Raw genomic sequence first — 12752 nt, forward strand, 5'->3', positions numbered from 1 at the left:
GTTAGCCCCTTGAGGGCTGGTACCATGTTTTTCTTTTCTTTGCATCCCTAGCATTTAGCACAATGACTGGCCCATAGTTCATAATCATTGGAGAGAGTGCTGGGCCTGGAATCAGGAAAACGTGAGTTCAAATATGACACTTAGTAGCTTTGTGATTTGGAGTAAGTCATTTATCTTCTTTCTGCCTCAGTTTCCTCATAGGTAAAATGGGGGTAATAATATCTATTTCACATAGTTGTTGGGAGGATAAGATGAGATAATAATTATAAAGTGCCTAGCACATAGTTGGTACTATATAAATATTCTTATTATTACCTATGAGGTACTTCACAACTCTGAGATTATGTGATTCAATGAATGTTGACATGGAATGTTGATATCTGGGGATACAGAAAACCTGCAAGCTAAAAGGGGAGAGGGTCGGAAAATTTGGAACAAGGCAGAAAAAATTAAGCCTATCTTCATCGCCAAGAAAGTGCTATCCTTAGCAAGCAATTTGATCCATGCATAATTACATATTTTGTTTTATTGAGATAATATAGTTGACATAGACATTTTCTCCTGAAAAGCTTTTTCCTATGCTGGGGACCCAAATTAGGGAAATACTCCTTTATGATGTCACTAGCTGTGCTGTAGATCTTTACATGTAGAAGCATGTTTAAAATGGACAGGTACATGTGGAGTTGTGGTTTGTGTTACTTTTGGACAAAGTTTCTTTGAATCATCAAATGTTAAGGGCAAATGGAATCATAAACATTATCTAATTCAACTGCCTTGATTTTCTGATTGATAATTATAACACAGTCATATAGATCTTCCAAGTATGCAGATTGTCTTATGTACATTGTCTCATTTGAGACTTATGACAGCCCTGTGAGGTTGGTAGCACAGGTGGTGTCATTCCCTTTATCCAGAGGAGAAGACAGTGTCAGAGGCAGGATCTGAACTGAGTCCTCCTGACTCTAGGGCTGGGGCTCAGTCCACTACAACATGTTGTGTTGTAATCTTCCATTAGAATGTAAACTTGAGGGTCAGGACTGTTTCACTGTTGTCTTTGTCTCCCCAGAGCTCAGCTGTCCCTGAATAAGGGATGGTTAATAAGTACTTGTTTATTGATTGACTGATATGCCTCACATTGCTCTGAGGTAAACCAGGGCCTTGGTCGCTGTTTGTCATTGAGAGGAGGTGAGGATGGACTTCAAGGGCCCAGGCAACAGAAGCCAAAGAGAGTTGAACTCTCTGGCATGCACTAGTGGGACAGAATAGCCAGGGAGCTTTGGAGAGTCTTGAATCTGGTGGAGTCAGCAGACCTGGCTTTGTTTAAGCTCTGACTGGTCAATTCCAGTCTATGGGGTATCAATTTCCTCCTCTGCCAAATGGTGGTCATACTTTTTTGTGGTAAACAAAGTGCTTGCAGATCCTTAAAGAATTTTAGGAAATGGTAGTTCTTATTCCCATTCCCATTTCAGCTTCCGTCTCTCTCTAACCACCTAGTCTGTACCCATTGGATGCCACCTGTCTCCATGATCAAAGGTTAATGCTGAGGGTCCTGGGAATCCTACGGGGACTCTTTCCTCAGCTTTATTCCTCTCTGAAGAGGTCAAAGATTCCGAGGAGGGGATTTTCCAGACTGACTGGGGAGGGGGCGGGTCTGGAGAGAAAGCCACTCAAAACTGGGATGTGGGGAATTCGGGTCGGATCGGACTCGTCGGAAGAGTGAATCGAGTTAAATATAACCCTCGGAATGGAATGATGCTAAAAATAAGTCAACAGCTGCCTAGTCCACAGCCCTCCGCCTGACAGGATTTAAAAAAAAAAAAAGCCCAAGGCTAAGGGTAGGGTAGGGAGAATGAAGTGTGGGGAGCAAAGAGGCTGGGAAAGGATTCAGACATCTCCTAGGCTAGGATAAATGGGTCCTAGCTCTTCCAGGGCTGCTGACCTGCCCGACAGAGGGGTGAGATGCGGCCGTAGCGCAAGCCGCTTCTAAACGGGCCCCGGGCTAGTTAGGGCCTTAGACTGCCCAGTATAAAGAATCAGCCCTTCAGTTCAAGGAACCTGGGACTGAGCTGAGCTACTGGAGTCGAGGAGGCTCCCCGACACGCCCTTTACACGCCCCCACCCCCACCCCCCCACCTCCGGGAATCATTTGGCTGACTTTGGAGATGGAAAGATGAAAGAACAGGTGGGGATTGTATCAGAATGACAGCCTCTCAGACCCTTCAGAGGTCACCCCCTCGAGCTCTTCAAAGGTCACCACCTCACCTGCGGCCAAGTTCCATTCACCCCTTCCTCACTTCTCCCTCAACGCCAGAGTAGTGGACAAGTTGCGGTTTCTGTTTCAGAGTGGAAGGAACTCTCCGAGAAAGGGATTAGTCGGAAGTAAAGTCAACAAGCATTTATTAAGCCCCTACTATGTACAAAGCACCCTATTAGGGGCTGGTCAAAGACAGGCAAAAATAGTCCCTGCCCTTAGGGAGCTCCCGAGAGAAGTTTGTCTGTCAGCCTCCTTTCCTACTATCCTCATCTTCAGTCACACTAATCCATGTATGGATGTGTGTGCGGTCGTTCTTTCCTTCCTTCCTTCTTTCTTTCCTTCCTTCCGTCTTTCTTTTTCTTTCCTTTTTCGTCTCCTCCTCCTTTCTTTTCTCCCTCCTCTCTCTGTCTCTGTCTGTCTGTCTGTCTGTCTGTCTGTCTGTCTCTCTCTCTCTCTCTCTCTCTCACACACACACACACACACACACACACACATACACACACACACATGCACACACACACGGGGCAGGGGGTGCGGGGGGGAAACGCATGACTCCCCGTGGGAGAGTTAGGGCTCTGGCCTTTCTGCTCACCACCTGCAAACCAACCCATTGGTTGTAAATGCCACCGGCAATTCCCCCATTCCCTTCTCCACACCTCCCTCCCCTGTCAAAGCAGGCGTGCGCTTTCCAGCTGACCACCCCTCCACACACACAAACACGCATGCACGCACTTGCTGTTCCCTCCCCAGTCCAGGGGTCGTGTATGTGCAGTTTGGTGGTGGGTGTACGGTCCACTCGCGTAAACTTCAGGACACCTATTGCAAACCACAAGACATCGAGTAAATAACTGAAAGGTTTCCAAAGCGTGCCCTTTATTTACTACCAATAAATAGATGGCCTCTGATCTAGAAATAGCGGAGGTGGAAGGTGGGCTTGTCCGCGTCGCTGCGTGAGGAAGTGTCGGGGGCTCTGGGATGGTGGGGGGCGGGAGGAGAGAAGCTTCAGGAGGAGAGAGCAGGGGAAAAGGTGCAGCCCCTTCGCCAGGGGCCCTGCTCCAGATGTTGCTGCTGAAGAGGCAGAAGAGTTAGGGCAGGCGGATGGGAGTGGGGCGGGGTGGGGGAACTGCACCCAGTCTCCCAGGCTGAAGCTCCTCCTCCCCCAGGAGTTCTCAGGTACCCCCAAGAGCTGGGTACCTGAACAGCTGCTGCTCGGACCCCAGCACAACTGAGACAGCTGTAGCTCTTGCCCTCGAAGCTGCCACGCCTGAAAGAAAGACACAGGAAGACAAACTCTGCCACGCAGGGGGATAGGGATGCTTGTTGGAGAAATCCAAGCCCTGTTTGAGGTTGTGTTAGCAAGGCAGGCGCACCAACCTTATACACCTCCCACCCTGCCATCGAAAATGCCCACTTTCAACAGCGATCCTTTGCTCCCACCCACCCCCTCCTGCGTGACCCTCCTTCCTTCCTTCTTTCTCCTTGGGTCTACTTCCCTTATATTTCTCCGGTTTAGGAGGCCTGGGGAGGCCGGCCGCGTGCAGCTTACAGCCAAGCCAGCCCCCTGAACGTCTCGTCTGTTCATTCTTTTGTTGCTGAGCCGGCCGTCTCTGCTTTCCCGGGTGAATGGGGGTTTTGTAAAATGGGGCAGATAAAAATGAGCAGCATCACATTGTTTGACAGAATGATCCAAGATGATAAAGTGGTGGCTCCGGAGGGGGGCGAAGATGGTGAATCCCTAAAAAACAAGCCCTCTGCTCCCGTCTCTGGCCTGGAGGGCTGTTGTGAAAGCCCGTTCGATGCAAGAAGGAGTCCAAAACACCGGGGTTTTCAACGAGAAGTCGTGGCTGAGCCCCGATCCGGCTCGGGACCTTTCTCCTCGAGGATGAAAAGAACAATTTTCTAGAGAAAGGCTCGTTTTGATTAAATCTGACATGCTGCTGATAACTCCATGCTAATGTGAAATAATTAACATAATAGCCATAATTAAAAGCACGCTAACAATGCCATAAATTTATCACACAATTTTACTAGCTTTCTGCCCCTAACTGCTCTCTCATCGTTAATTAAACGTGTTGCCTTTTACAGAATGGATGTTTATACATTTCCAATATAAATAAATCCGAAACTGTTCCCTCTCTTTCCTTCTCTCTCTCTCACTTGCTCTTCTTCTCCCTTTTCTTCCTCTTCTTCTTCTTCCTCTTCCTCTTCTTCTTCTTCTTTTTCTTCTTCTTCTTTCTCTTCTCTTTTCTTTGCCTTCCTCTTCATCCTGTGGTGGTGTCCCGGTTTTATAAGCAGTGAATTGCAGAGGGATGGGGGAAGATTTAGAAAATAAATTAATTTTTTTAGATGCAGACCCACAAACAAGAACATAAAACCAGCTCTTTTCCTAGGAGGTGAGGGGGAAGCATGGAGAGAGGGAGGAGGGAAGGAGAAACTGAGAGGGAGGGGACCCTGAAGGTTCCACCCACTGTGTGTGGGGAGGGGGGAAATGAGGTGGGTGGATTTGGGGATCTCTTAGCATCCAGTCTTGTCAGCTGCAGCAAATCTCCAGAAAGTGGTAGAAAAAAAATATGATATATACATATATACATATATTTAAGATTAGAAGTGAAGAAAGGATGTAACAGCCTGAGGATTTTTCAAAGGAATTTTGATTAATATATGAATGTGCATATATACGTGTGTGCATATATATGTGTATATATATATATATATATATATATATATATATATATATATATATATATATATATATATATATATATATATATATATATATATATATATATATATATACACATATTTCTGGAGGATAATTAGAGATGGAGGTAAGGAAGGGAAAGCATCCAGATCCTGCTGTCATTTTTCCAGATCTTGATCTGATTTCCCCTTTGCTTAAGAAATTTACACACATATATTCATAAAAAGGATTCTATTCCAGGCCAGCACCACAAATTCTCTAAGTCTTCACAAAAGTACCAGCTTACAGGAGAGGAAAAGAGAACACTTTGGTTCGCCACTCTGCTCCCTTCTTTCCTTAGTCTTACAGCCTTCTAGAAGCCCGCCTGCCGATGCGCCTCTACTCACCACCAGAAGCTATGTTTGCTGGTTTAGTACTAAATTGAGCTGTAATTAATTTCTCCTTTTCCATCATAAGTTGTTCCATTTACTTCTCTCCCACCACCACCACCACCACCACCACCACCACCACAAAAAACAAAACAAAACCAAAACCCTCTTCTCCCTAGAAGACATCTCAATTCCCTTCCTATCGATCTTTGCTACAGTTTACTTTCTCCTCCCCTTGCTTAAATCTCACTCCTGCTCTCCCAAACTACCTCCTCTAACCCCCCCCCCCTTCCTTTCTTCCTCTGTGGCCCAGGTGGGTTCCACTGGCTTCCATTTCAATGGATTCTCACTGCACCGGACCAAGGGAAGAGAAAGATTCTTAAATTCATTCTTTTTTTTTTTTAGTCCATCTTTCTCACTTTCCACCCTTCCCATAATGTCAGCCCTCATTTAGGGGAGTGATGCTTTAGAAAAAAAAATTCAGCAGATATGTGGCTGGATGTCACCTCTTTCTATGCAATCCATCCTGTGAAATTTGTCTATTAGAAAAATCTCTCTCTCTCTCTCTTTAGTTTCTCATTTCTTCACTCTCCTCTCTTCCCTCCTTTTCCTCTCTTCCATTCTTTTCTTTCCTTTTTCCTTCTCTCCTCATCTCACTTCTCCCCTTCTCTTTCTCTTTTTTCCTCTCCTCCTCCTCTTCCTTCTTTTCCTTCTCCTCCATCTTTTCTCTCTCTCACAACACATAATGATGATGATGATAAATCGGATGTTGTGTTCATTGAAGACATGCGGGATTTCGTAGCAAACTACAATGAGACTTCAAATATTCTAGTTAACACTCAAATGTTGCCTGAAAGCTACACGCGCCCAAATAGTGTTTTTTTATCCCGGTTTCCTCCTTCCCTTGGCTTAGTTGCTGCACTTTTCTAAAACAGTGCCCACCTCTTACATAGGGAATCCTATGAAGAAGGAAATATTCCCATGCCAACCTTCCAAGCCCCCTCCCCAAAAAACATCCCCGAGAGAGAGAACGCTGATTTCTACCCCTCTGTGCAGGTGAAGCCAGCCCCCGGAGCAGAGATCCGAGGAGAGGGAGGACTCCGTCAGGCTGCAGCCGAAGCTGGGTCCGCGGAGCAGAGCGTGTCGGATTGGAAACCACCTCCCTTTGATCTAAATCGATTTTAAACAGCCGGGCAGGCACAGGAGCAGGGCGTCAGGGCTGCGGCGCAGTGGGTCCGGCACGTCTAATAATTTAGCTAATCGAGTCGAAAAGTTTCTGTAAGGGGCTGGTCCGCGCATCAGATGGTAACACTGATTGAACAAGAGATTAGCACAATAGATCTCTAATCGAGGGGAAGCGTTGCCTTTCACGCTAAGGACCGTAATTAATGGTATGAATCAATTAATTTGACTTTTATTGTGTCGAAGAAAAAAGCTCAACAAATGAAAACCCCAGCTAGAAGTTGATCATTCTCCCTTCCCCTCCGCCTCCCTTTTCCCCAGGAGATTTCAGAGAGACACTAGAGAAACGAATAGGATCATCTCTCCCCAGTGGAAAGGAGAGCGAGAGAGCGAGGAGATGATGGAGGTGGAAAAGCAGGGAGGCAATCCTCCCGGGGAGCGGGCGCTGACCTCTTCGCGCCTCTCAAATCCACCGCCCTGTTGGCATTCCAGATGACCAAATAGAAATTAGAATCGTTTGGAAGGGACTCCGCGAAGGCACAAGGCAGCGATCGATCGATAAAACGCGCGCACCCCGGCGTCCGGCACCTTCACGTACCGCCCTAGGGGTGGCCTGGACCCAGGGCAGAAGGGCCAGGCAACTAGGAGCCAGGAGTGGGGCCCGGTCCGCATCGCGCTCTCTTTGGCGCTTTGCAAACGGCTTGAAGATCTATTTGTTGGGGCCGGGATGGGGCAGTTATTGGGGGAAGTGAGAGTAGAGAGATTCTTGAATAGATCTCCAGGCTACCGCCCTGCAATTTTCCTTGGTGCTGATGCGGGTCAGGCTACACCCTAGAAGCTCTTCTCCCCTCATAGCTGGACATTTTCTGATTACTGAAGGGTTGTTTTGTTCCCTCTACCCAATCCCCTCTCCCCGCGCGTACACACTCCACACCTTACAAATAGCGGTTTTAAGCGGTTTGGAGTAGGGAGAGTTCAGTGTTGCAGCTGCGAAAATCCAGCCCCTGGCGTATTTCCTTGGCGCAGCTGCCCCCCGGAGCTTGACTTGGGACAGAGATAAATCCTGGAAATGAGTGGCAGCCTCAGAGAGCAGACCGCTGGCCTCCTCCACCCCATTTCAGTCACCCCACCCCTCCCTGTTCCTAGCTCCCATCTCCCGGCCAAGAAAACCCCGCGAGTCCCGGCTGGAATCAGCGGCTCGGGTTCCAATGCTCCCTTTAAGGGCAAATACTGCAAATGCATGAGTGTATAGACAGCCCATATTGAACCAAGTTTGAATAGACTTCCTTTGCGGAGTTTATAGGCTAAAAAGCAGAAAGAAAGGGACGAGAACCTGGCCGGGGGGGGGGGGGGGGGAGGGGGGAGGTATGGGGGATGGGGTAACTAACGCGAGTAGCCCAGTACTCGACTCTGAAATAAATCAATCTTTCTGCTCAGCTTTTTCTCTCTCAGATTCCTCCCAACCTCTCATCCATTCTTGCCCCTTGGCATTCATTGTCTTTCCCCTACCCCAGCCCAGCTCTACCCCGGAGGGCAGAGGGAAGCAGCGGGAGCCCCACTTGTGTCTCTTCTTCCAGAGCCCGCCGGCAGAGATGGGGTTCGAAGCGAGGCAGCAGGCTCAGGGCTTGTAGCCGGTTAGTGACAGCCGTCGGCGTGCTTACCCTAAATATTCGGAGATAAGGGGGAAGAAAGAAGTTATTGGTTCCCACTGGCAATCGTGGAGATCTATTTTCCTTTGCGGCAAAAAAAGAAAAAACTCTACCAAGGGAAACGTTGCCGAAGTGGCCCTGGAGTAGTCCAGGTCCTTTTTCAATACCTAGATTCAGCCCATGCGGATAGGCTGTATTTTATATACGCCTTCCATTCCAAAGGAAATGTCATTTGCATTTACGACCCGCATCTGCGAACTGGAAACCGACATCCTCCTTCTGTCGATCGTTTCTATTTATAGCTTTGATTTTGCAGCTCCCCCTCCCCCACCCCCCCACTTTGAAAAGCTCAGAATACACACGACAACGCATGCAGGTAAGAATCCACATAGATCAGACCCCCTACCAAAACCCAGAGAGGAAAACAACGAAACGAACCCGCTTCCGACCTTGCCTTCTCAGCTGTGTTATTCTTAGTTTGAACAAGGCCCTTGGCTCCAGGAGGACAGAATTAGTCGACAAGTTGAAGCATCCTTTCCCAGGGACCAGTCTTACCTTGGGCCAGCTGAATAGAGTCTTCACATTCACTCTCCCCTCATTTCCTACTTTTTCGTATGCTAACTCTTGCAATAATTAAGTCGTTAACACCTCTGAGGAGCCGGTTAAGGCTTCCTTATTTACAGTTTCTCTTTGTTATTTTACGTCTTTTTATTTCTCTCTGCAACTAATCTAATAGATTAATCAATAGTCATTTTCTGATCTTCCGTAACGCAGCTGATGCTACCGTTAGGGGGGAAAGTATATATGTATATGTATGTATATGTTATGTACACACATATACACGCATGCACAGAGACAGAAATGTCTGCAGAGTCGAAGCTGTTTTTTTTAGTCGTCTCTCTCCGAACCTACCCCTCTCCCCCTTCACTCCCACCCGCAAGCTCAACTAGGCTGGGCTGCTGCATCCGCTTAATGTGCATTAAGGTCAGGAGGGATGGATTCTTACTGCGAGCGCCCTGGCAATACTACCAGAGTTGGGAACGTCTGCCTTACTCAATCTTTATTGCATTTTGAAAACGTAGAGCGATTAACTTTTCTTGGGCGGGGAAAAAAAAACCTGAAGGGGGCAAAACTCGAGTCAAGATCTCGTTGTTAACTGCTCAGCGACTCCCAGCTATATAACTGTTGGGAAAGAGAAAATGGAGGGGGGGAAGGGGAGAAAGAAGGGAACGGGGAGAGGGAAGAGGGAAAAACACGCGCGCGCACACACCCACACCCCTTTTGCTTCCAATGTAATGAAATGAACTGCCTGTAATGTGTAATCTTTAGGTAAAGACAGACTAATGGGCTTCCCATTGATATAGTCCCCAGCTAGCGTGAAGGAAGGCTGTGGGCTGAAATGACGCTTGCATGCGATGATAAGTTGTGCTACTCTTGTCTCTTTGTTGACAATTCCATGAAACAACTTGAGTTTTGCATGGCTTAGCAGTGGGGCCCCTGACGTCACGGTCAGTCACGTGGCCCCGCCTCCTGCTATATCTTTAAGTGGAAAGTAATCTATCAGCCCAGTCTTTAAAACAGGACTTTCAACTAAGGGGGTTTCTGAGTCCCTGTGACACTCCCCTCCCTTTTTGGGTCCCCCCCCTTTTTTCTCCTGAAGCCACTTGGAGATAACCATCCCACAGCCCACCGCCGCCAGCCAGCACCTCTCCTCCTCCTCCTCCTCCCCCCCCCCCACATCCAGGGGGAGAGAGGGAGAGAGAGAAGGAGAGGAAAACAGGAAGAGAGAGAGAAGTAAAGGGGCAAAATCTGGAAGCCACTGAAAGCCGGGTAAAAAGCAAGGGAGCCCTTTCAAAAAAGAGAGAAGAGCTGAGGAGACAGGGAAGCAGTCGGAATCACCTGCAGCTGCTCAGATGAGAAGCTCCCAAAGCCGGAGAGTTTGAGCCGAAGGCAGCCGGGGAGCCACCTGCAACCCCCTCCTCCCTTCTTCCCCTTCCCCCTCTTTCCCCACCCCCAGCCCTCACCTCTTCCCCTCCCCCTCCCCCAATTCCCCATCTTTTGGGACTGAGAGGACCCCCCCCCCCCCCGCCTCTGCCCAGCCCAGCCCAGCCAGCCTCCTAACTTACCCCACGCTCACACCTCCTCCCTCCCCTCCTCTCTCCCCACTGCCACCACTCCCTCCCCACCACCGCCGCGGCCGCCGCCGCCGCCACTAAACTCCGAGAAGGTATGACCCTCTCCGGCGGCGGCAGCGCCAGCGACATGTCCGGCCAGACGGTGTTGACGGCCGAGGACGTGGATATCGATGTGGTGGGCGAAGGGGACGAAGGGCTGGAGGAGAAGGACAGCGACGGCTGCGGCTGCGAGAGCCCTGTGGGGCCCCCCGAACTGCGCCTGGACGAGGCGGACGAGCAGCCACCCCTGGCGCAACAGCCCCAGCAGCCCCAGCCCCTGTGCCTCCCCAAGGAGGCGGCCCCGGCGGCTGGGGGCGACCCCAGCAGCGGCAGTCCGGCCGAGGCGGACGGCAAAGGCGGAGGTGGGGAGGAGAGCGGTGGCGCGGGCGGCTGCAGCAGCGGCAGCGGTGGCGGCGGGGCGGCCGCGGGCCTGGCCCCCAGCAAGCCCAAGAACAGCCTGGTGAAGCCGCCCTACTCTTACATCGCGCTCATCACCATGGCCATCCTGCAGAGTCCGCAGAAGAAGCTGACCCTGAGCGGCATCTGCGAGTTCATCAGCAACCGCTTCCCCTACTACCGGGAGAAGTTCCCCGCCTGGCAGAACAGCATCCGCCACAACCTCTCACTCAACGACTGCTTCGTCAAGATCCCCCGGGAGCCCGGCAACCCGGGCAAGGGCAACTACTGGACGCTGGACCCGCAGTCCGAGGACATGTTCGACAACGGCAGCTTCCTGCGGCGGAGGAAACGCTTCAAGCGGCACCAGCAGGAGCACCTGCGCGAGCAGACGGCGCTCATGATGCAGAGCTTCGGCGCCTACAGCCTGGCCGCGGCCGCTGGCCCCTACGGCCGCCCCTACGGGCTGCCCCCGGCCAGCGCCTACCCGCACCCGGCGGCCGCGGCGGCGGCGGCGGCGGCGGCGGCGCTACAGTACCCCTACATCCCGCCCGTGGGGCCCATGCTGCCGCCCGCCGTGCCGCTGCTGCCCTCGGGGGAGCTGGGCCGCAAGACGGCAGCCTTCGGCAGCTCGCCGCTCAGCCCGGGCCTGCAGCTGCAGCTCAACAGCCTGGGCGCGGCGGCCGCCGCCGCCGCCGCCACCTCGTCGCTCATCAAGGCCGAGCCCAGCACCCGGCCCTCTTTCAGCATCGAGAACATCATCGGCGTGTCGGCCGCGGCCGGGGGCTCGGCCGGGGGCGGAAGCCCGGGCGGGGGCGGCCCTGGCGGGGGCGCGGGCGCCGGGGCCGGCGGGGGCGGCCCGGGCCCAGGGGCGGGCGGGGGCGTCGCAGCGGCGGCGGCGGCTCAGACTTTCCTGCGGCCGCCGGTCTCGGTGCAGTCGGCGGCTCTCATGGCCACGCACCAGCCGCTCTCCCTGAGCCGGACCACGGCGGCCATAGCGCCCATCCTGAGCGTGCCCCTCTCGGGACAGTTCCTGCAGCCCGCTGCCTCGGCGGCGGCGGGACAGACCAAGTGGCCAGCTCAATAGTAGCCCCCGCTGCCCCCGGGGGCCCGAGAACTTGAGCTCCAGCTCGGGCCTCCCGGTGCCCCGCCCCGCCTACCCCTTGCCCTGCGCTCCTCGACCCCACTCACGTGCCCAGCGGTCTCCCCCCACCCCGATATCCACACGCTTCCCCAAGACCCCTTCTCCGGACCAGCGCACCCCGACCCCCCCACCCCGCCCCGAGCAGCGCACTCCTTGTTAGAGGGACAGCCAAGGGAGCCTGACCTCGCTCCTTCCCATTCCTGGCACCCACAAACACACTTGATCTGAGCAAATATGAAGCTGGCAGCAGTGCTTTCTGTACAGGTAAAAACAAACTCAGAATAACCCAAAGTCCCGAAGGCGACAGCACCCAGTACCGCGGGGAGGAATCATTTGTACATATTTGTATGAAAATTATTGACTTTCCTTTTGGGGTTTTTATTTTTTTAAGAAAAACAAATCCGGTAGATTTAGAGCTCTGAACTTTCATTTTTTGGAAGGTTCACTCTCCGCAGTTTTATCTGAGAAAAAAAAAAGTGTATAAAATCGTTGGGAAATTTTAAATATAAAAAAAATTTTCAAAAAGGCGAAAAAAGTGTCATTCTATTATAGAAGTCTGTTTATATATGAATGAATATATGTTATTCTAAATGTTATTCCATCGTGTCGTACACAACTTTGTAAATAAATTTTTAAAATGCTGACCCCAGTGTTTTATTTAGTTACCTGACCTACATGACAGGATTTTAAAATAGCATTTACATTGTAGCTTTCTCATAAATTCAGGTTGTTTCAAGTAACAGCCTTTTCAAACTTAGTTATTTATAATTTGCTTTGCAAGAGAAATTTAAATCTGGGGGAGTACAGAGACATCGACATCTTTTTGCTGGTTTTTGACATAAAGTCAGGCCAGCTGCCTAGATTGTTCGTTTGGACCCCTAAAG

At 50.9% G+C, this 12752-nt stretch overlaps 1 protein-coding gene across 1 annotated transcript; it reads left to right on the forward strand.

The window, feature by feature from the left end:
* Positions 1 to 9713: 9713 nt before the first annotated feature.
* On the forward strand, positions 9714 to 12506 carry FOXD3 (forkhead box D3). Its single transcript, XM_072649717.1, has one exon. The coding sequence runs from the start codon at positions 10384 to 10386 to the stop codon at positions 11809 to 11811; it is 1428 nt and encodes a 475-aa protein (XP_072505818.1). The 5' UTR covers positions 9714 to 10383; the 3' UTR covers positions 11812 to 12506.
* Positions 12507 to 12752: the final 246 nt, after the last annotated feature.

This window comes from Notamacropus eugenii, chromosome 2 (genome assembly GCF_028372415.1).
Source record: "Notamacropus eugenii isolate mMacEug1 chromosome 2, mMacEug1.pri_v2, whole genome shotgun sequence".
Lineage (NCBI taxonomy): Eukaryota > Metazoa > Chordata > Mammalia > Diprotodontia > Macropodidae > Notamacropus > Notamacropus eugenii.

Bases quoted from the DNA above. Each gene is read 5' to 3' on its own strand.
- FOXD3 (XM_072649717.1), top strand. From the start codon at position 10,384: ATGACCCTCTCCGGCGGCGGCAGCGCCAGCGACATGTCCGGCCAGACG.